The sequence below is a fragment of the Opisthocomus hoazin genome, chromosome 1 (genome assembly GCF_030867145.1).
Source record: "Opisthocomus hoazin isolate bOpiHoa1 chromosome 1, bOpiHoa1.hap1, whole genome shotgun sequence".
NCBI classification, from domain to species: Eukaryota; Metazoa; Chordata; class Aves; order Opisthocomiformes; family Opisthocomidae; genus Opisthocomus; species Opisthocomus hoazin.
In genome coordinates this window covers 130,792,789-130,814,181 of record NC_134414.1, presented here as the reverse complement: position 1 = coordinate 130,814,181, position 21,393 = coordinate 130,792,789, and the positions used below count along the sequence as shown (strand labels likewise).

The window sequence follows — 21,393 nt, the reverse complement described above, 5'->3', positions numbered from 1 at the left end:
TTTCACCCCCCAGTTTCAAACCAACTACATTATGGAAGAATTCAAACTGGACGAAGACATTAGAAAGCACTGAAACTCTAGGCAGACTGGTCACTAGAGAGATGTTAAATGTGTCATTAAAATTTAAGATTTTTGAGTCCTAAAACTTTAAGAACTTATGAAGTTGCATCAAGAGGCAAATAAGAATCTTGTCACTTCTCTGAGTTTAAAAGCTCAACTGCAGTAACACAAACAGAGAGAGGTAGTGAAAAATTCTGATGGTAAGGCCAAAGTTAGTCCTGGTACAAACAGGTCTTTAAAAGGACTAAAATAAGCTTAAATGTGTATTTATTAATAAAATCTGGCTTAGTTTCTTTTGCTAACACGAGGCAAAGTAAATTAATGAAGTCAGAAAAGGGGGGAGAGAGAGAGAGAGAGAGAGAGAGAGAGAGAGAGAGCAGTCCCTCAGAAAGGTCCTGTTTGGAGTATGTCCCCACTCAGGGGTTCAGCACAATTTTCTGATCCTCCCAAAAGCGTACTTCTACCTCTTTTGCCTGCAAAATTGACAGCAGGCTATTTCATGAGAAACACAAGAAGAAAATGAGAGTAAATTGGTCTTTGGCAACTGGTATGCTACACACAAAGTATGGCACTCCGCTACTTCAGAAAGGAAAAGGGCAGCATGTCAGACAGACCAGACCGGACTACTCCCATCGTGGGGAAGGTTTTCCAGCCCACCTCAGGCAACAGAAGCTTTAAGCTGGTTCTGCAGAGCCCATGAGAAGAAGGCAGTCCTAACACAGGTGCCATGTGCTACTGCTGCATTGCAGAGCCAGCAAAAGGAAGTCGGGGAGGGTAATCACCTGAGAAATGAATTGTTCAGAAAGCAGCTGACGCTTCACAGCAGCTGGGTCACTCAGCTCCTCGCTGTACTTTTCACCAACAATCAAAATGCTGAACTCGATCATCTGCTCAGTTACAGGTCTCACTAGCTTCTCATCCTGCTGCTTAATCTCATTATTGATCTGGAAGGGAAGGAAGAAGGGAGAAAACAAGAGGTGATTTAATGCCTTTTTTTGTTGTTTTGTCCTTTTTGGTTTTTTTACATGAAATAAATTCTCGTTACTCACCAAAGACCAGATTCCTGCCTATCCTGGATTTACTCCATGTAAAAAGCATCCCTAGATATGTATAGGTGCATTTGGTCTGCCATCTGTCAACAGCACACTACATTCCTAAGCTTGGGTCCAAACATCTTTCCTGTGTGGGCCAGAAACTTCTCCAGCTGCTGCAAACCTGGACGTTTCTCTGGCTCGTGATGGGGCAGAAAGCCTGAGCCCTCTCTTGTATGGACAGGAACATCTCAGGGCACTATTGGTGGGCCACACTGATGGTCACGGATGTACTTTATAACATATGAAAACTGCAGTCCAAAGCACAGCTTGCTCACCTGAGCCATCGGCATACCTGTTTGCCTTGCACTATAATGGGGTGCTCATGAAGCCTCGGGGACAGAGATGGCAGCTGATGAGGCAATCAACTAAGCAAGAACATTTCCTGAGAATTCTTGTATTGCAGGTAATTCTCTTTTCCATTTGCACATCTTTACTCTAGTACAAGGCCATCTAGCTGACCTTGGCTACAAACAGAAATCCAGTTGTGTGGGATGTTCATGAGGCTATTTAAAGTGCAACTATGGATACACCAGCAGCTCGCTTGAGCCCAGTCAGCAATAGGCTGATCTGCCCAAAGTTTACTTCTCACAAGGCTCCTACTTACTTTTCCACCTGAAAGACAAGTTACCTTTGCCAAGTTCTACATTCAGAACAACACCCCGTGGTGTTCAGCTTTGGTAAGTGAAGGATCCCCCCAGATACACAATGGGCATTGGGAGATCTGCGGGGAGCTCTGATGAGCTGAAGTGGTGGGCGTCAGCTGGAAGGTCTGCAGCTGCCCAAGGAGCCCTGCAGCAGTGGCTGTGCAATGCATCAGGGAAGCGTGTAGCTATCATGGCTGCCATGGGCAGCGGTGAATTCCAAGTTTTAATCTAATCTGAATGACTGAGCAAGAGAGGAAGAACACTTTCTGCTTAGTTCCCTGGTATTTTACAACCAGTGTACTATTCCTTGTGGTATACTGAGAGACATGAGAAAAACCAGATCTCGTTTCATGATGGTGTTCTAAAACAAAAAATTGAGATTTGTGGGAGAGGGAAGGGAAGGCTGACTTAAGTTAACTTTAGCCAAATGTCTTTGGCTATTTACATGCAGTTGTTGCCTTTTTCCCATTAAAAAGGAAAAAAAGAGAGCCAACAAAACAGACCCTTTCAGCAAAACTGCAGCCTGTGTTATGTATGGTGCAGGAAATGGAAAAAGCTTTCTCCAGAAAGTTTAGCTGCCATCAGTGAGCGACTTATACATTGTTTAGGGACCCTCTAAAAACTTTTAGTTACATTCTCTTCCTCCCCCCTCATTGCTGTTTTATTAGATAACTTTGCTAGGGACCGAAATGACTGGTACACTACTTAAAGCTAGTTAGCATTTGAGAGATACGTACTTAGCAGATATATATGTGCTGCTACTATAAGGCTGTTTGCAGTGCCACGTAGTTTCAAACGTTTATCAGTCCTCCAGAACCAAAAGTAAAGTCAACATACGAGTGCAGAAGATGAGCTTTGCTCACTTTTGGTCTTGTAATCTGCAACGCGTTTTGGCTGCACAGGGCAATGATGAGGTGTGATGCAACTGTATGGAGTGAAAACACTGTAGCAGCAGCAATCTAATTCTGGTTTCTTTCTGATTTACTGAGTGGCCCTATTCTCTGCTCAGGCAGAAATACTTCAGGCAGCTTTATTTCAGAAAAGAATAATGGCATACCTGGGACCAAACCACAAGTGTCCTTGGTACATAATATAAAGTCAGAGCCTGGACTTGAGTCAGAAGCTGTCTGCCTGTTTCATATTCAGTATTTGTTCTTGGAAGCACATCATCAGAGCTCCACAGTCAGCCTTGAAATCTCTAGAAGAAAGTACAGTTTGGCCCGGCTTTGCTTCACGGCCATACTAGGTTACGGAGCAGTGCACAGTTAAACTCAGTACCATAAATCAGCTGCTGCTTACATGCAGCACGTGCAAGGTTGCAAGCTTCTCAGTAAATCCACTGAGAGTTTCTCGTTTATAAGAAAACAAAAGCCAGCTGATCCATACCACTGGTTTGCAAAGTTTTCTTCAGTCCTGGAGGCCCACGAATACTGCAGCTGGAATCTAGAGTTTGGGCTTAAATTTTAATCCAGAGGAGCCGTTTCCTGGAAGCAAATACTTCCCTGGGACCTGTGCAGTGGTCGGCACTTCTGAAAACCAGCTCACTTCTAAAGAGACATTTTAAGTACTTGATGTAGGCTTCCTGTGTTGAGAGTTTTGTTTCAATATCCAGGTAAGGGTGACTGTAAGATGCTAAGTAAAAGCGCACCTATGTCAGCAGAGGAGAAGCAGAAGAGAATCGGAAGGAGTCCTCGTGGCTACACAGGCCACCTCTGCTGTCCTACACAATGGTACCACATGGACCCTCGAAACACTACTGCAGCGATTTAAGACGTTTTGTATTTCCACAGGAGTAATACTGCTCCACATTCTTCTTGGAGCCCTCAGAAGCCCCGGGCATTCCCTGTCCACTCCCTATGCCATCAGCAAAATCCTCACCAGATAGCTCAACTGACCCATTCTCTCTCCCTAGGGTAGGGGCGGGGGGGAAGCAGCATTGCAAAGCCTCTGCAAATGAAAAAATACTTACCCAGAAAATTATTTTAAAACTTTCTAAAGTTCATGCCCTGTTTTTATGAAATCCTAATTTGTGTTAACACACTGTGCTAACAACACCTTTATGTACTAGGAAACGTGAATGACCACAAACAATATGATTTAGAAAAGGCAACAGAATGCTGAACCAAATGAGAAAAAACACTCACAGCAGTGTCTGCATCTTCGATCTCATGCACGGTACCACCTGCAGGACTCTCAACAGAGATCTCATGGGGGGGAGGAACATTGGCAGCTGCATCTGAGTTTGAAAGAGAGCAGTATTATTTTGTTTGGGTTTTCTTTCATACCCATGTACATGTAGATCCACGCAGAAGCAGTTCAGCAAGCATAAACCAACAATAAAATTTGATTTCTGTTCCCATCACCATGACAGAAACAACACAGGAAACACCTGAAGAGCCTGAGGAAAAGTATCAAATACACTAATCAGAATAAAACGCTAATGTTCCGTCTAAGCAGATGTAGTTTTGGACCGTGAAGTGCAGCAAAAAGTGCACAGAACTAATTTCTCAAGTAGGATTTTCATGATTCATACAATAACAAAATAATGTCAGCATAGAACATGCTCTCCAGATCACAAACAGCATTATTTGAGAAGCAAAAATTCACAGCTCTTTCTCAAATCCAAACACACTGAATTTCTCAATTTTCTAGTAATTCAGAATCAGCTTGACAGAAGTTAGACGAAAACTGACCTCTCAATGTGGTAACATCAGCATCCAAAGCTGGAGTTGGAGTCTCACTACCCCTAAATAAAAATAAAATCAGAAATTGAAGCTGGACATGATGAGATAGATTTATTCATTTTTGACTTATCTGTGATTTTGCTGCCACACCAAAAGGAATGTCTGCAGAAGAAATTTGTCATGGTACTACTTTGCTGGTAACTTCATGCAAATTAGGCTTTGCACTATTTCAGTTATCTTTTGCAACTTAGATATTGGATCATCACTTGCATCACACAACACATCACGTGCCCCTCCAGGCTGCTAACCTCTTCATATTCCAGTTGACTTGGAATCCCGCTCAAAAATACCTTTTGCCTTCTAGCAGTTCTGTGAAATAACCAAATGCAAAGACCAAAGGTAAAACACAAAGGTAACCTGTAATATTCTATAAAACGCTCATTTTTTAAAATACTCTCCAGTGCACTAAAACATCATAACTATACTGAAATCACTGCGAGCAGATGGGTTCTTTTCATCATGACTTTTACCCTGCTTATTCAGAAATCTTCAAAAGGCATCAGTTTCCAAATCCAATGACTGCATTCACACACACACAAAACAACTTCAGGCTGAATGTGGAAAAGAAAAACATTTCAGATAAAAATCAGATGAAGACTGTGATTCGAAGATGAAACCCAAGCTCCTTGGGGCCAATTCTGTAAGCCCTGAGCAACTGTCCAGTTACCAAGAGTGGGAGACACGCTCTGACAAAAACAAGTCCTTCCTGAATGAAGAAAAAATAATTCTTCAGGTTTGTCATTTTTAATATATACAGCCCAATCTGTAAGAGTGGAAGTTTAAGTGCTGGAGAGAAACTGAACTTCAGACTTCAGAAAAGTCATTGAAGTTCATTGCACTGAGATATTTCTCCCACGTCTAAAGGAACTCCTTTGCTATTGATGGTCATACTTGTGCCATAAAATAAGCACTGCAGCAAGGAGCCTTCACTGCAGCATGTGCAAGCGCTCATACTACGTGAGCCATGCTTCCCAGCCTTGCCAGGTCTGATTTTTGATGCACATACTAGATTACTGGTCTCGCAGTCTGACCTCAAGCAAAACTCCAGTCAAAGTTGATGGCTACTTTGCCTCCTCCACAATGTATAATCAGTCTCTGTATCACCCCAAAAACCAAAGGCTTCCAGCACCAGCCAGACAACCAGATCCAAAACTACACATTAAAGATACTGGGGCAGAAGTATATGAGCAAACATACAATAGCTTCACTGAGTTAACATCTGAAACTCTGTTTCTCCCTCTGCCTCTCACAGACACATAACACTTGCCAATAAACAGACCTGAAAACAAAGCTGATGAATTTTCTATTTAAGCCAAGAATCTTTTCACCCATCCTTTCCCTGGAGGCACAGGCTAGTCCTGTGCATAATGATTAGCCATACAAAAATACAGGAAGTTCTGGGAATGTTAAACTGACAGGGTGAGATCCACATAACAACTATAAAATATTAATGAAAAATAAAATAATCTCCAGATGAACAAAGCAGAAAATACGTATTCAAGAGTTTGAACAGAACCTTCATGTATTTTCTTGAACAGCTAAAGCCAATGAGCTGTATGCAAGCTTGAAACGTGGAGTTACTTGTGTCTGCTTGCATCTCGTGGACACTGGTACCTGTTTTCAGCCAGCACAGTGCAAGGTAACTCTCTACCGATTTTTTGACAGCCTCAGTAAATCTTGGAAGGATTTCCAAGACTGGAAAGTGAAATTTTACTAGCAAGTGTAATTTAGACAAGATATCCCCTCTTATCCTCTCTGCCATTGCCATCACATGTATAAAGAGTCACAAGTAACTCATTCAAAAAACATCAACTTCTTACTGCTAAAAAAAAAAAAAAACCAACAACAAAAAACCCCCAAATCCCACATTTAAAGGATTTACATGTTCTTAAGAATGCTGGTTGTATTTTACAGGGATTTAGTTTCCTTACTTTTTTATTGTCTTAGAACTGAAACAAAAACAATTATTAATTGGTCAGATAAAATGTTTTCCAATTAAATTCACCCATCTCCAAGGACACATTGGTCTTACCGATATCAGTAGGCATTAGATTACATCTATACCAGAGCCTCACCAAACTACAGCATCAGTAAATAAAGCATTGCAGCGCATCATATTTCATGATGGCATGTTCAGAAGCAAACATGACTCTACTTTTCAGGAGAGGTGAAACAACCTGGGATTTTACTTGTTACAAACTGTTTAGGTGTAATGAAGTTCAGACTAAAAAGCCAACAAAAGCAAAGTCATGTGCAGTGAAAACAGCTCTGCTCCAGGATTTGTAACCTTCTGTTCAGCTGAAGTGCTCAAACCCGTACGCAAGCATTAGCTAAGCCTTGTATCAACCCCCTTTTCTTGCGAAGGGGACAGCAAGAAATGTGATTTTCTTTGGCAGAATAATTTAGGCTCCGAGCTCAACCTGAGACTCGCAGGACTCGATCCAGCTGCCCATGGGTCGGTGCCCAGTGTGCTTCAGGGACCTCTGGACACTGCTGGCCTCCAGCTGCTGCCCCAGAGGAGCTGGTTGCCAGGGGATCCCATGCCATCCCCTCCAGCCACCTGCAGATGTGTGCTGTGACTTAGCCTTTGAGGTCTTTTCCAGATGCCCTATCTGAACAGCGGGATTGCGGACCCAGTTCTGTGGTGGGTTAGCCCGGGCTAAGGGCCAAATGCCCACTCAGCTGCTCTCTCTCTCCTCCTCCTCAACAAGACAGGGGAGAAACATATGGTATAAATCACACTTTCAAAAGAGGAGCAGCATACAAGTGGAAAAGCCTAAAATTAGTTTTCTAGAGTAGAGTACTACTTCTGGATTGGATTACTGTGGTCAAAATAAAATTCTCCAGTTTTTCGAAGGTCCCAGAGCACACTCACCGTCACTGACTCATGAGCGGCAGCTCTCCATCAGACACGGCGCCAAGTTAGGCTCCGGCTTCGCGTGCAGTGGCAACCACGGACCGAAGCGGCCGCGAGGCAGCCATGAGAGAGCTGACCAGCGAGGTCGGAACAAGGCCGCTGCCATTTCCAGCACAGCAAGCCCAACACCTTACGCAGCAACAGGCTTATCAAGGCCGCGGAATATGTTATTACTGGTACTGAGGGGCTAACCAATTTTCTGACAGAATTCTGGCTCACAGCTGGCTGAAAATCAAAAGCCGAGGGCTTAAATATCACCCATTAAAACATAATCAGTCTAACCAAGCAAGACCAGTCAAGTACCAAATTTGGTCGAATTAACAGTTAACCATTTTTTGTCAGGAGGATAAAATATTGTTTCAATAAACTGTGCTATAACCGACCTCACTGTATGCACAACATTGTTTTTTCATTGCCTTACCAGAATGGTGAGGTTTGCTTTCTTTTTGCATCCATATCTTTTTGCCTTCTACTTCCCCTTAACATTTTAATTTTTAAAATGGCCGCTTTATTAATATCCTAAAACAGCAACAATAGTACTAGGTATCTCTAAGGAAGCCACTCAAAATGCACAGGACAACGCATAGACTGATTTGCCTGAACACGCTGCTCTTCAAGGTAAACACAGACTCAAATCCCCCATCAGTCACATCACTTAAAATCGCGGGGATTGTCTGTGGGTTTTTTTGCCCCAGGACTAATCCAGGGCCCAGGCCTTATTTTTAACTATACCTACACAAGCGAGCCACTCCGGGTGGAGGGACTATATTCCAGCAAGGGCTTATTGTGAATTTGAGACACATACATACGAAACGTAATTTCTATCGTCCTACCTGCATGGGTGATGCCCTGGACCATCTTGGCTGAGCAGTAAGCAAAACATAAAAGCATACACATATGTGTGGAGAGGCAGGAAGGAATATGCACAAGCAGATGTCTAAGCAGCACAACGAACACTGCACTGTGTTTCCTTGGCAGAAACAACCGGTTTCAGATCATACAGCTCTGTTAGGCACCTGGATCCAGGCAGGTGTAAGAGGAGACCCACAAGGGCCTCAGAAGTTGATCTGAAGCAAACAGTGCTTATGGACAGCCTACGCGTCTTCATACAGCAAACACAGCTCACAAATACAGCCTATATCCCCCTTTTGCAAACCCCATAGTGACCACACTTCTGTGTGACCTCAGCCATGTCACGAAAGGACTGAATAGGTTCCAGCCCACCAATGCACACAGTGTTGCATTGACTCATGGGCAGCTGTAGAGCCTAAGCAAGCTCTTATGTGCAGCCATACTGTGTTATTAAAGAGAAATACCACTGAAATGGAGCATCAGCGACACCATTTCACATCCCCCTCCCTCCCATGAAATTTTATGAAGATATTAGTTACATTTTTCTCTACATTCTTCCTCAAGGTTTAACACAAACCTAACTCTGTGGTTGAAGAAGGTACCATCTTCTGATTTGTACTACAGGTGCCAGACATCCATCAAGTTATTTATCAGTTTGAATGTCCTGAAGTCTAATTTGTTATGTCAAGCATTTCTTTTTCTTAAACTTTATTATTTCAATGATAATATTGAGAAGCCTTGCACAAAGAAGGGAAAACCATTTTATGGTCTGATTTTCTCTTTTTTAAATATTTTAATCACAGGTCCTTGAACTAAGTAGGTATGCAATATCAGGAGTATTTTTATCTAAGTACAGAATACAGGATTGAGCCTTGTATTCAGATTCTTTTCCTTTTAAATCGTGCTTGCGTTTATCTTAATTTTCATTTAGGCAATTCTTGAATTTTGACCTCTTGTTTTTAACTAAAGCAGAACATACCTTTCATATTTGCTGTCTGACAGTAGGGAGGACAAAAGAAAATACACAACTGAAGACTGGAACTCTTCACATGGGATAAAGCTGTACAGATGCTCAAAAATCTCTGCAACAGCAATCTCATTGCCAAGTCCACATGCAGACAGTAAAGGAGCTCAGGTATGTTTCTACTTCACTGCAGGCAGAAGTGCTGAACCGTTGAAATGATCCCAGCACGGACAACAAGATCTTTTTCTTTCACTAAGTACGTTTTGATTAAAGGTTCAAAATTTGAGTTGATACATCACCAGCTGTTGCTGCCACCTCTGACAAATACAGATCTTAAATGTGCCAGTGTATTCCAAAGCAGGGAACATGGACAGAACAAAGGAGGTCCAGACATGACTTATTGTGACCAATTGCAGTGAGTCCAAAATCAGCAAGTGCCAATCAGAAAGGACACATGCTTCTATTGATTTCATTTGACATAAGTATTTCATTTGACATAGTATCTTCTGAAGAAGTGAAAAAGTAGTGCGTTATATTCATCCTTTTCAACTACCCCATACTCCTTATCTTTTCTTCAGTATGTGATTGTGCATACAGTGTGGAAAACCATATAATTTGACACAGAACAGCACTGTCTCATGACCCTGAAAGATCAGCGCGTCCTGCGCCTCCCTTCTCTGTTCTCAGGAGATAGGCTGTTTTCACACATCCAGCTGCAAAAGATCCTGGAAAACACCAATTGTGAACTGGCATTCGCAAAGCTACGAATCCAAAGCTGATTGGCTCTAGTAACTATTGTATTAGTATATAAGGTATTCACTTGAGCAATAAAATTATTCTGATCGAGCACAAGATTGGGGTCCGTGAAGTCGTTCACCACAATACAGCACTCAAGCACGGCTACGACACAGAAGCTCTACTTTTCTAGTGTGGCAATTCTGTGGTACTCATTTGCATTCAGTTGGTTCTCAAGAACTGGCTTTTGACCCCCTCCAGGAATCAGACAGAACAGTTGTCGTATTGTTTTGAGACATACTCCAATATTAAGACAGCCAAATTCATTATGCAAAGCCCCAATGGCCCGCTGAATAAAGTGACCATTGAAAGTCTGTAGTTGATGGAGTGCTCCCACACCTCCTACTGGGACAAAACTCCACAGTTCCACAGGGCTGCTCTATACACACCGGGACTGTGTCTCATATATTACTCTTCCCTTGAGGTTTTCTCCTCAGTGGGACTTAGTTTAATCCCTCAGTTCCTTCAGAGGCCAGGCTAGCTGAGCGTTTAACCTACGTGAACGCATGCACGGGTCTTACGGGAACACACTTTCATCCTGCCGTTACATAATTGTCAGTAATGCCGGATTGCGAGTTATTCTGGGAAGTGAATCGCACAAGTAGAAGCCACCTTTCTGCGGGCTACACTAAAACTATTCTAGCATTTTAACTAGCTGAAACTAGCTTTTTCCAGCTAGACAGAGACACAGGATTGACATTTAGGTAGGAATGTGAGATGTATTGAATTCTTTAAGTCACAGCTTCAATTCTACAGCTGTTTATAGCTTTCAGCACAGTTTTGCTGTAATCTAGCAAGGCAGTGTAGTTAAAATGACCAAAAGATATCAAGGGTCTGTTTTAAGGACTGGGGGTGATCCTGGTTCAGGTCCTTACTCCCTTTTCTCACCGAACATTTTTAAAAGGTCTTCATTTTATTCTGATATGTACTGGGATTTCTAGTACTTTTTTTTTTCAGGAAATAATAACGCTGGCTGTTGGCAATACTGAGATTGCTCACTCAGTCATCTTGATGGAGGCTGTCTGAAGTTAGATGAGACATCTTCTACCCAAGACAGCCAATGTTTTTATATGACCCTGGCTTACAAACTTCACTTCTTAAACCTTGTGGTGCAGAGATGCCCAGAATGCTCTTAGAATAAGGATTATGTTTTTAATTTTGCCAGAATAAATTATATTAATTTCTTCCTGATGCTCCATTATCCAGAGCAAACTACTTGTGTCCATCGCACTGCTTCAGTCCTGTATCTCTCTTTATGCTATAAAACACTATCACATATCCAAGCACAAGACAAACAACTTTTAGAGGAAAAGACATAGTAAACCCAAAGTTTAAACTGGCAGTGACAACAAGGATCCCATCGTAAAGCTATGAACAACCTGACACTGGGATAAAAGCAGCGTGTTTTTGAGAAAGATGCAGCACAGCCCCACAGTGCATGGAGTTAGGTAAAGCTTTCCAATTGTCTACCGGAGCCCTTTTACAACGCCTGTGACAAAGCATTTGATAAGACAGCTTTTGTACAAGTACAATAATCACTGTGATCCACCTTTCAATCCAATGTTGGGCTTTTTGCATTGTTAGGTTGTTCAGCCCAGTGCACATAGAGGGTCTAGATTAATTAGCGTTGACTAATTCCTCTCATATATCTCTACATAGATTTCCTGAATGATCAAAGAGAGGGACACAGTAGGTTCCAAATTCAAACTTCTTCAGAAAGATGAATTTTTTCAAAGACTTCAGCATTCACACTGAGATAACTGCATCTCTGAATTCACATTTACTGATAAATAAGATGTGGTTCCATTCACGTAAAAAGCCAGTCTAGAGCATGACTGATGATAATGAGAAAGGATCGGACCCACAAAGATTACACGGACAAGATTGTTTTGGTTGCTATTTTCTCTTAGAAAAGCATATAGAAGTTGAGCCAATGTTGCATTCACAACAGAGAAAGTTCTGAACAGATGTACGCTACCCAGTTGACCAGGAGGCTTTGGGGAGTGCTCATGTCAGAGGAGCGTTGATCTCAACAGGACAGAGAGAAACCAACCTCTTAGGAATCACTTTTGCCCTTATTGTCTCACGTTACTAATTTTAATATATAATGTTGTGGTTATGAATCATTGTAAGTATACCTAGTTTGGGAAGATGGGAGGTTTTTTAAAGTCTGTTAAGTGATTAGTCTTCCCAGTAAATGAATTACTCATATGTATCATAGCTTTATGTGGCCTGTAAAGCAAGGAATTGAACTTGCCAATTTTTCAGATGAGTTCAGCACTAGGTTATTTGGGTTTGAATTGCTCTAAAAATAACAGCTTAGATTAAGTTCTGAGTAGGAATGGAGTAATAATAATTCAAACTGGTTTTCCTTTCAGCTCAAAAAAGACATGAAAATAACAGGTCAAGTTCAGATTTGCTTTGGTAAAAAGAAGCCACAATTCAGACTGGTTTTCATTTTTATTACCTTGTTAAAAGTGTAAGGAGCCCAAGCAGCCTTGTAACTGTTTTTAGAGCACATCTCTCAAAAGAGTTTTTTTGAAAAGCACTTCAAAAACATTTCTCTTCTTAGCTTTCTGTAATGATGACCAGGACTACTGAAAGCCTTTGGGAACGGTTCGCAGGATAGCACTAACACAAGTAACTATGGACACTTCTGTCTCCCAGAATAGATTTCCCCCACTAAACCTCTCCAGGTAAACAGCCTGCGTCTGTGCCCGACAGCCGACAAGGTGATGTCATACTTCAGCAGAAGTACAAGCTCCAGACTGGCTGAGATATTTTGAGCGTGCCAAGCATGCCAGGACAGAAGTTCACACGCAAGAACTACAGGATTTCTCCATCACACTTTTCTATATGCCCTTATGCACAAAGGTGAATTTCATTAATTTTCAGGGCACAAATCAACTCCAGCAGCAGCAAGAACTGCAGAAAGGGCCAATCAGGAGCCTTTAGAAAGGGAAAGTTACTTACCCACATGACCAATCAGTGCAGGAGCTGACAAGAAAGAGAGAAAAGGTTACAAAATGTCACAACTCAGCTCTGCTGTTATCTCCAGAGAGAATAAAACTCAAGGCAAACGCAGATACTCACCTGCTCATTGCTTCCTTTGTATAGGACAGTTTCTGGAAAACAAACAAAGAAATCCTAAGGATATTTGAGTATCATAAGGTGATCTCCCTGTGCCAAAATAATTCTATTTTCTTTGTTCTATGTTCATTTGTCAAGTTCAAAATTTATTAACAAAGCCCCTACTGAAAAACAAATGTGTCCTGCATTCCAAATTACAACTGAAACTCAACAACAGACGCTGTAAAGAGCACTAGGATGGCTCTCTCACCTTAGAGGATGCTAGTAATCAGACCCTTTTAAGCAAGCAGTCCTAAGAAATTCAATATTACTTCTGCTACTCGTCTATAGATTAAAAACCATCTTTTTGAAAGTACAGTTACAGCTTAAAGTAACATAGTAGAATTAGTCTGATGACTTTGTTTATGATTACACAAGTGACACAGATGACATTTTTTCATTTCTTGATGTATACAGACTAAGGCACAGTTACATAGTTCACAATTTTTCATCAAAATTCTCATGGTATTAGCGCCATTCGTTCTAGAGAGGAGTCTCAGGAGTTTCTGTGAAGAAACCCACAAGAAGTGGAGGAGATACTGAGCAGTTTGCAGCATGGTAGCTGTTGAGGAATAATACTGTATCCTGCTGCTGTACCAATGTGAACAGAATGTAAAATACTTACACAGGATTATTGTCCAGCCACAAAATCTCTGTTTCTCTCTGGTTTTAGGGAAAAGGGGATTGTTTGGTGGTTAGTTTATTGGGCTGGCTTTCTTTATAAAATCAATGCAGATATATTTTCCAGTAAAAGTTCAACTCAGAGTGGATCAACTCAAGAACCTACTCAAAGTTAAATTACAATACACTTACCATATATTATTCCCACTTTGAAAACTGCTCTGCAAAACACCCGTATGTAGTTAGTGACCTAAGGACTGACACTCTAAGCTATCCTGGTGATTCTTTTTGTGAAGGAGGAGTAAAAAGGCAAGAGAGACTTTTTAAACAGGTTCTCCTGCTCATTCTCTTCACCTGTGTGTCTAAGGAAGTCTAGAAGTTCAGTTTTTATTGATTTGGAGCTACATCAATGACTACCTTTCCTTGCTTTCCTTTTCAGGACATCTGTGGACAGTAAGTGTGATCACAGCTATAATGGCAGGCAGCCTGGATATCAGCCTGAGAGGGCTTGCCAAAATACTAGTTTTAGTCACTTTGCTTTTCAGTATGTCCTTTGGCCAACCTTTATTGTACAAGTCCATTAAATGAAGTATTTGGAGATACTTTAGTATGAAAAATTAAAACACATCTAGACCAGTTTTAAGTGACAAACCAAGAACCTAGCATGACTAGGTACTCTAACAGTGGAAAGTCTAACTCAGGGTTAGTAAAACTGTACTGGACTTTGGGCATTTTGTTTTAAGGGGTCATTACACTGCTTTATACAGTGCTTGTACTCAGCTTTAGTGCGCTGCAATCTGCAAGGAGTATAGAGACTGATGCCCTCTCTGCAAGCTTTTGGAAAGTTGTATGTAAGTAGTAGCCCATATAGTAAAAGGTGTGTGTTCATTAGAAAAAGAGATCTTCCATATTCGGCCAGTCAAGGCAGTTTGTAGGTGCTATTAAGAACAAACCTGGTTACTAGGGGCCCCACACATCTTTTTAATACCACCTAGTAGTCCGTACCCAGCAGCTTTACTTTCTAGTCCGCAAAGGCCTTTGACAGCAGAGGTCAGTGTAGTCCTGATCATCTCACAGAGCAGGGGAACGGAGCCAGCCCTGTGAGGGTTGTCTTGGCCAAAGCTCTGTTGTAGGGCAGCCTGAGGAGCTGGTGGCACCCAGCTTTCCCAAGCCTGGGTCCCAGCACTTAACCAACATGTCTTGTTATTTCCAAGTCTTCTACTCAATAAATTACAAAAAGAACTTAAAAGAAACAAAACTGAAATGCCAAATTATTATTTTAATGGCCAAGGCCTAGAATAACAAACATGACATACTATCACCACATCTACATTTTAAAAAAAGGCATCAAATTACTAAGCTGTCATTCCATTTTGTAGTAAACTAGCAAAGCCTAATACTGTATGATTGGCTTTGAGTGACAGCCTCTGTGTGGGGCAGCTGGATTATTCCTTAATTTACCCAGTTCAGGACAGAATATTCTCTATTAATTGCAAATCATGTCATTTGTGAAATAAAATAATTTTAAAGGATTACATGCTTTAAATGCCTGTTTAAATGACCTGAATTTTCACAATTCTTCCTCAAAGTCTCCCCCTAGATTCAATGGCAGCTCTGAGAAATAATGGTAAAGATTGTCAGCCCTATATTTGGTTGCTATATATTGCTGTGAAGCTGTTGAGAAAACAACAATTAAAAATGCATGAACTGTAAATTATAAATGAGTTGATAAAAAGAATTATCAGTCATCCATTAAAACCCATAGGCCAGTGTAAAGCTTGCACAGAGATTATAATCTTGCAGTTGTATGTCACGGTAAAATCTTAGGGTTTACATGAATTCAAAAGGAAAGTATGATCTCAGTACCCAGTCTTCAATTTCTTACAGTCTACAGAGAGCTAAAAAACAGATTCACACAGTTTGTGTCAGTCCTATGGACTGAAATGTAAGACTTGTTTTTTATTATGTTAAACTGGTTTTTTTCCAACTGAGGATGCAAAAAATGAGGCATACTCCTATTGCTAAGCTGGCATGGCCTGTAATAGTTTGTAGTGTGATTGCTTCCTCTCTCATAAATATCTAACTTACATTCCAGTCTGGGGTGGGGGTGAGCACTGACATATTTTAATTTCATGGCAAACAGGCCCCTTTTCCCCCCGATTTGAAGCCCAGGGCTCTAGAGTTCTAATACTGGCTTGGTTCCTCATTTAGTACAGAACAGCCTTTGCCAAAACACCTCACTGCTCTGGCTCAGTTCCTTCAGTAACAAGATGGACTTATAAACATACCTACCACACAAGGATCTGCAAGGATTAATTAACATCTTTACCCTTTGAATACTTGAAGTGATCTATAAATAGTTCTACACAGCAGCAGCAGCCACACCAAAGCTCAATGGGATGGCTTTTACTCAGTGAAGCCACCTGTCCTGGGTTTGGCCAGGACAGGGTTAATTTTCACCAGAATCCAGGAAGGGGCACAGCCGGGTGGGCTGGCCCAACCCCAACCTGGCCAAACAGAGCCCGGTATTCCATACCATGGGCCGCCGTGCGGGGTTCCGGTGGGGGGGGCAGCGCGGTGGGAACTCACTCGCGGCTCGGGAGGGCTCAGCAGCGGTGCGGTCCGAGAGAGCGGGTCTGTTCTGCGGGTTTGTTCTGTGTAATCCCCTTTTCTGTATCGTTGTTCCTGTTCTCTTTGTTTGCTGTTCTGTTAAACTGCCCTTATCCCGACCCACCAGCTTCTGCCTCTTTCTTTCCATTCTCCTCCGCACCCCGGTGGGGGGAGGGGCGGCCGCGTGGCGCTTTTGTTGCCGGCTGCAGCCGAAACCAAAACACCACCTCTGGCAGATGCTTTGTATAAAATTAGTTCTTTTGAAGCAAGACCTTCATAAGAGTATTATACTAATTCCTCTGAAGCTGGGAGCTGAGTTTTGTGCCAGTTGCACTGGCGCTTCCCTTTCTCAACAGACCACAGTTAGTCTTACATAATGTAAAATTATCACAACTTAGTAAGAGTCCACAGCATTAAATACAGGCTGCCACAAGTCACACACAGTACCGACTAGATGGATGAGCTTCTGTCAACTCATGAACTTGGAGGAAAAGCAATTATACAGGATAAACTTGCCTGATCCTAAGAGACAATCGTTATGCTCAGAAGACAAAATATCTTGGAGATAATTCCAGGCAGGAGAAAGAGGTGGAGGAAATGTCAACGAGATCTTCAATAATCTCATATTAGTTTAATCCCATCTGTGTGGGATTGTACCAAGCATGTTTGATTTAACCCACCTGTACACATCATTTCCAATAGGGAAGTCATACCAAGAAAGGATTCTCTCTCTACCTGTCCTCATTCCCCACCGTGATGCATGGCAGAACCATGCTGTCATGGAGGCAAGGCCGAAGCACTGGAGGAAATCCAAGGAGATGGACTACAATGTCCAGAACTGAAGCTGGAGGGAAAGGTCAGCCTGGAGAGCAGTGCTCTGAGGCACAGCCCTGACAGATAAGGTGAAAATATGGTCTACAGTGAGCAAGAGGAGAGATAGCAGGAAAAGCTCAGCAGAACATTAATTGTTTTAGCCATATTCAACTTGTAATGAAGGCTGGAGATCCACAGTAAGGTGTCAGAAACAAGCTAAGAGTCCACTCTGTCCAGGAGGAATCAGCTGCATAGAAGCGGTGAACTCTCAACTCAGAAGTGATTCTTCTGCATGTATTAGGCAATGCTATCTAGAAACGAGGTGAAAAACAGGGAAAACAATAACTACAGATTTACAGAGTAAAGGAGCTGATCAGACACAGATGATGTAGATGAAGTATCGGTTTTGAGATCTGCCTGGAAAGACATGAGCACAGGCTTCATGGCTGACAGTTTCTGTGCTGTGCCAGGTGTCAAAGAGAAACTGAAAAGGAAGATGTGGGCTGGACTGGAGGAGAGCGACCAAAGAGAGAATTAAAGAGCTCAAGAGATGAAAGGGAGATGAGGCAAGATTTGGAGAAGCAACTGGAGCTAGTTGATCTACTTGCATATATGTGGTGGAGGTTTGTTTTTTTTCTTATTAAATTAGAGGAGGCTAAAATTTGCAATGCTAAAAGAAAGAGCCAAAGTCAACAGGAGAATAGTAAGTGTGGGGATAAGAAAGGAGGTGACGGAAATCTGACAGAATGGCTCAAAGGAGGGCAACAGAATAAATTTTTTTTTTCATCTGTAAGGGGGTTTGGAGTGTGAAAGAGCAGATGAGATGTTCTTTCTTCCAAATTTAGAAGAAACTGGAGATGTTCTATGCAAAGAAAAACATGTTAAGGTATCTAAGTCAGCAATCAAAAAGATACTGGAAACTGTGATTATGACATTTGACTAAACAGAAAAACGACGGTTAACAAGGAAGATCACTGAACAGGCAGAGGAGAGACAGCAGAAGTCTTTCTGCCTCAGAGGAACCTTAGGAAGACACAATCGTCTACCCCATGAGGTGCTCAGAAACTACAGCACTGGGAGTAAGTGATCACAACCAACTCACACCATTGGGGTGCTCATCCCACCTTTGAACGCAGCTGAGAATTCAAGCAAAATCACATATTTCATATTGCTATGTTCCTGTTTCAGTGTGCTAAGGAGGTGTTTTGTTATGCTACCCATTTTTAAAAAAATGGCCCCAAATAACCTGACCAACAGAACAAAGAAGTAGTCATGCAAGTCGATGGGCCTCTTTGCTTGTTTTACATACTTTGATGAACAGAAAGGTCACATCAATTATCTCAGCCCACTATGACTTAACTGGATGTGTGGCAGCTAGACAGATAAGTAAAACCATCAGTATTTTAGGTCCCCTCCACGCATCAAGGAATATTATCAGACCTATTTCAAGATATCCACCACACTAGTAATTCACAGTCTAGCTCCTGCAGCTGTTTGCGGTGGCAGCTACTGCTGAGCTGTGCTTCATCACCACCTGGGCATAAGCTCCATGCAGACAGAAACCAGGGTTAAGCCACAGGCATGGTCCTGACTCACCTCTCTTGCTCCAGCAGGAAGTTACCTCTTCACCATTATCTACGTTTCCCCTGTTCGCTTAGGTTTCTTCTCTTTTGGAAACAAGGATTCCAGGACTGTCACACAAATGAAAAAATGGCCAACGGGTGGGAAATCATGGAGTTCGGGGATCCTCGAATGCCAGCGGGAACTTGGCGGCTATGCAGCAACACCAGATGTATTCTACATCTTGACTGGCACTTTTTACTTCCTCTAGGCCTATACACACAGCAGACTACTTGTTTGGACGAGTGGGTTAGGTTCAGAGCACACTGGGAATCAAAAGGGTATTAAACAAGGGGCTGTAAAATTGCTCAAAGTAATCATCCAGGAAAATCCCCAACACATTTTTTTCCTCCACAGCCACAGGGCACCTTCAAAATGTCAGCGTGTGCTATAGCTAAATGTTGTAATACAGATTCTAGTGCAGAACAGCAGAGGTCCTATGGTGAATACGCACATATGTCCTGTTCCCTTGTTTTTCTGCTATATGATGTCAGGCTAATAAAAACAAATGGAAAGTAAAAAAATTTATGAACATGACTTAATAAAGATTTTTTTGGTTTTACTCCCTAGGAAGGAAGTGTGTTTTTTCCTCCTCTTCCAATCACAGTACATTTATGGATTATATTCATAGCAAGACTTAATATTGTTTCTTGTTATATGAGCATACATACTGCTGGTCAATGTGAAATCACCTGAAGCTCCATAAAAATGTAAGCAACCAAGGTATCTGCAAGGTAGCTATGAGGTAGGAGGTACTCACCAGTATCTTTCAACAGAAGCTGAGTGTTGATAGTGTTTTCTGCACATTGTGTTTTTTGGGTTTTTTTCTAATTTATTTTAAAGAACCACAGACTATATAAGGATGTACTTGACTTTACATCTACTAATTAAAAACTCTTGAAAATATCTTTATTCCTACCACCACTCCACATTTTTCACACCTTCAGGTTTTTTAACTTTGTTCCTTCACACTTAAACATTCAGTGCAGCATCTTCTGATGCAATTTGTACAAAATGTTGCTTGCAAACTCTTACATTAATTGCTTTGTATATGCTACAGATTGGTGAGTCTCAAGGTATGAAAAATTCTGTTTAGGCACCACAAAGCCACCAATTTTCTGAACTTTCCACATCTTTTCAACAAACAAACTTTGAAAGACCATCTGGTTGGTGTGGTATACCTTTTCCAGGTGCATCTTGGCTGAAACAGCAGCAGACCTTTGCGTTGGTGAAACTAAAAGGATTAAAAAAAGGAAAAAAGGAAAAAAAAACCTGTCACATGAATTGAAGCTTTAGTCCACTGTTATGGGTTTGCGTGGCAAGGTTTTGGTAGCCGAGGGGCTATAGGGGTGGCTTCTGTGAGAAGCTGCCAGAAGCTTCGCCCACGTCTGATAGAGCCAGTGCCAGACGGCTCTAAGATGGACCCGACGCTGGCCAAGGCCAAGCCAGTCAGTGACAGTGGTAGCGCCTCTGTAATAACATAGTTAAGAAAGCGAAAAAAACCTCCCAGGAGACGGCAGTCAAGAGAGAGGAGTGAAACGATGTGAGAGAAACAACTCTGCAGACACCAAGGTCAGTGAAGGAAGAGGGGGAGGAGGTGCTCAAGACACCACAGCAGAGAGTTTTCACTTGCAGCTCATGAAGACCATGGGGAGGCAGGCTGTCCCCCTGCAGCCCATGGAGGTCCACAGTGGAGCAGATATCCACCTGTAGCCTGTGGAAGGGACCCCATGCCAGAGCAGGTGGATGCCTGAAGGAAGCTGTGACCCCGTGGGGAGCCTGTGATGGAGCAGGCTCCTGCCAGGACCTGCGGAGCTGTGGAGAGAGGAGCCCACGTCAGAGCAGGTTTTCTGGCAGAACTTGTGACCCCGTGGAGGACCCACGCTGGAGCAGCCTGTTGCTGAAGGACTGCACACCATGGAAGGGACCCACGCTGGGGCAGTTCGTGAAGAGCTGCACCCCGTGGGAAGGACTCACGTTGGAGAAGCTCGTGGAGAACTGTCTCCCGTGAGAGGAACCTCAAGCTGGAGCAGGGGAAGAGTGTGAGGAGTCCTCCCCCTGACGAGGAATGAGCAGCAGAGAAAACATGTGGGGAACTGACCGTAACCACCATTCCCATCCCCCTGCGCCACTTTCGGGGGGAGGAGGGAGAGAAACGAGAGTGAAGTTGAGCCAGGGAACAAGGGAGGGCAGGGGGAAGGTGTTTGAAGATCTGGTTTTATTTCTCACTATCCTACTCTGATTTGAGTGGTGATAAATTAAACTTCCTTTTCTCCCCAAGTTCAGTCTGTTTTGTCCGTGACAGTAATTGGTGAGTGATCTCTCCCTGTCCTTGTCTCGACCCTTGAGCCTTTCATCATATTTCCTCTTCTCTGTCCAGTTGAGGAGGGGGAGTGACAGAGCGGTTTTGGTGGGCACCTGGCATTTATCCAGGCCAAACTAAAACATTCACCTAGCTTGATGTCTTCTCCCTAACCATTGTCAGCAGCGGATGCCTGCATGGAAATGACACTCCAAAAACTGGACAGGA

At 42.4% G+C, this 21,393-nt stretch overlaps 1 protein-coding gene across 1 annotated transcript in view; it reads right to left on the bottom strand.

Moving 5' to 3' along the window:
* The window catches only part of IMPG2 (interphotoreceptor matrix proteoglycan 2), a 58,204-nt gene that overhangs the window by 20,474 nt on the left and 16,337 nt on the right, over positions 1–21,393 (bottom strand). The window contains exons 4-8 of the mRNA XM_075435916.1: positions 13,164–13,195; positions 13,044–13,067; positions 4,492–4,544; positions 3,943–4,034; positions 843–1,004 (exon numbers count right to left, since the gene is read on the bottom strand). Of these exons, the coding sequence (XP_075292031.1) occupies positions 843–1,004; positions 3,943–4,034; positions 4,492–4,544; positions 13,044–13,067; positions 13,164–13,195 (363 nt within the window). The remainder of the gene's footprint in view (positions 1–842; positions 1,005–3,942; positions 4,035–4,491; positions 4,545–13,043; positions 13,068–13,163; positions 13,196–21,393) is intronic.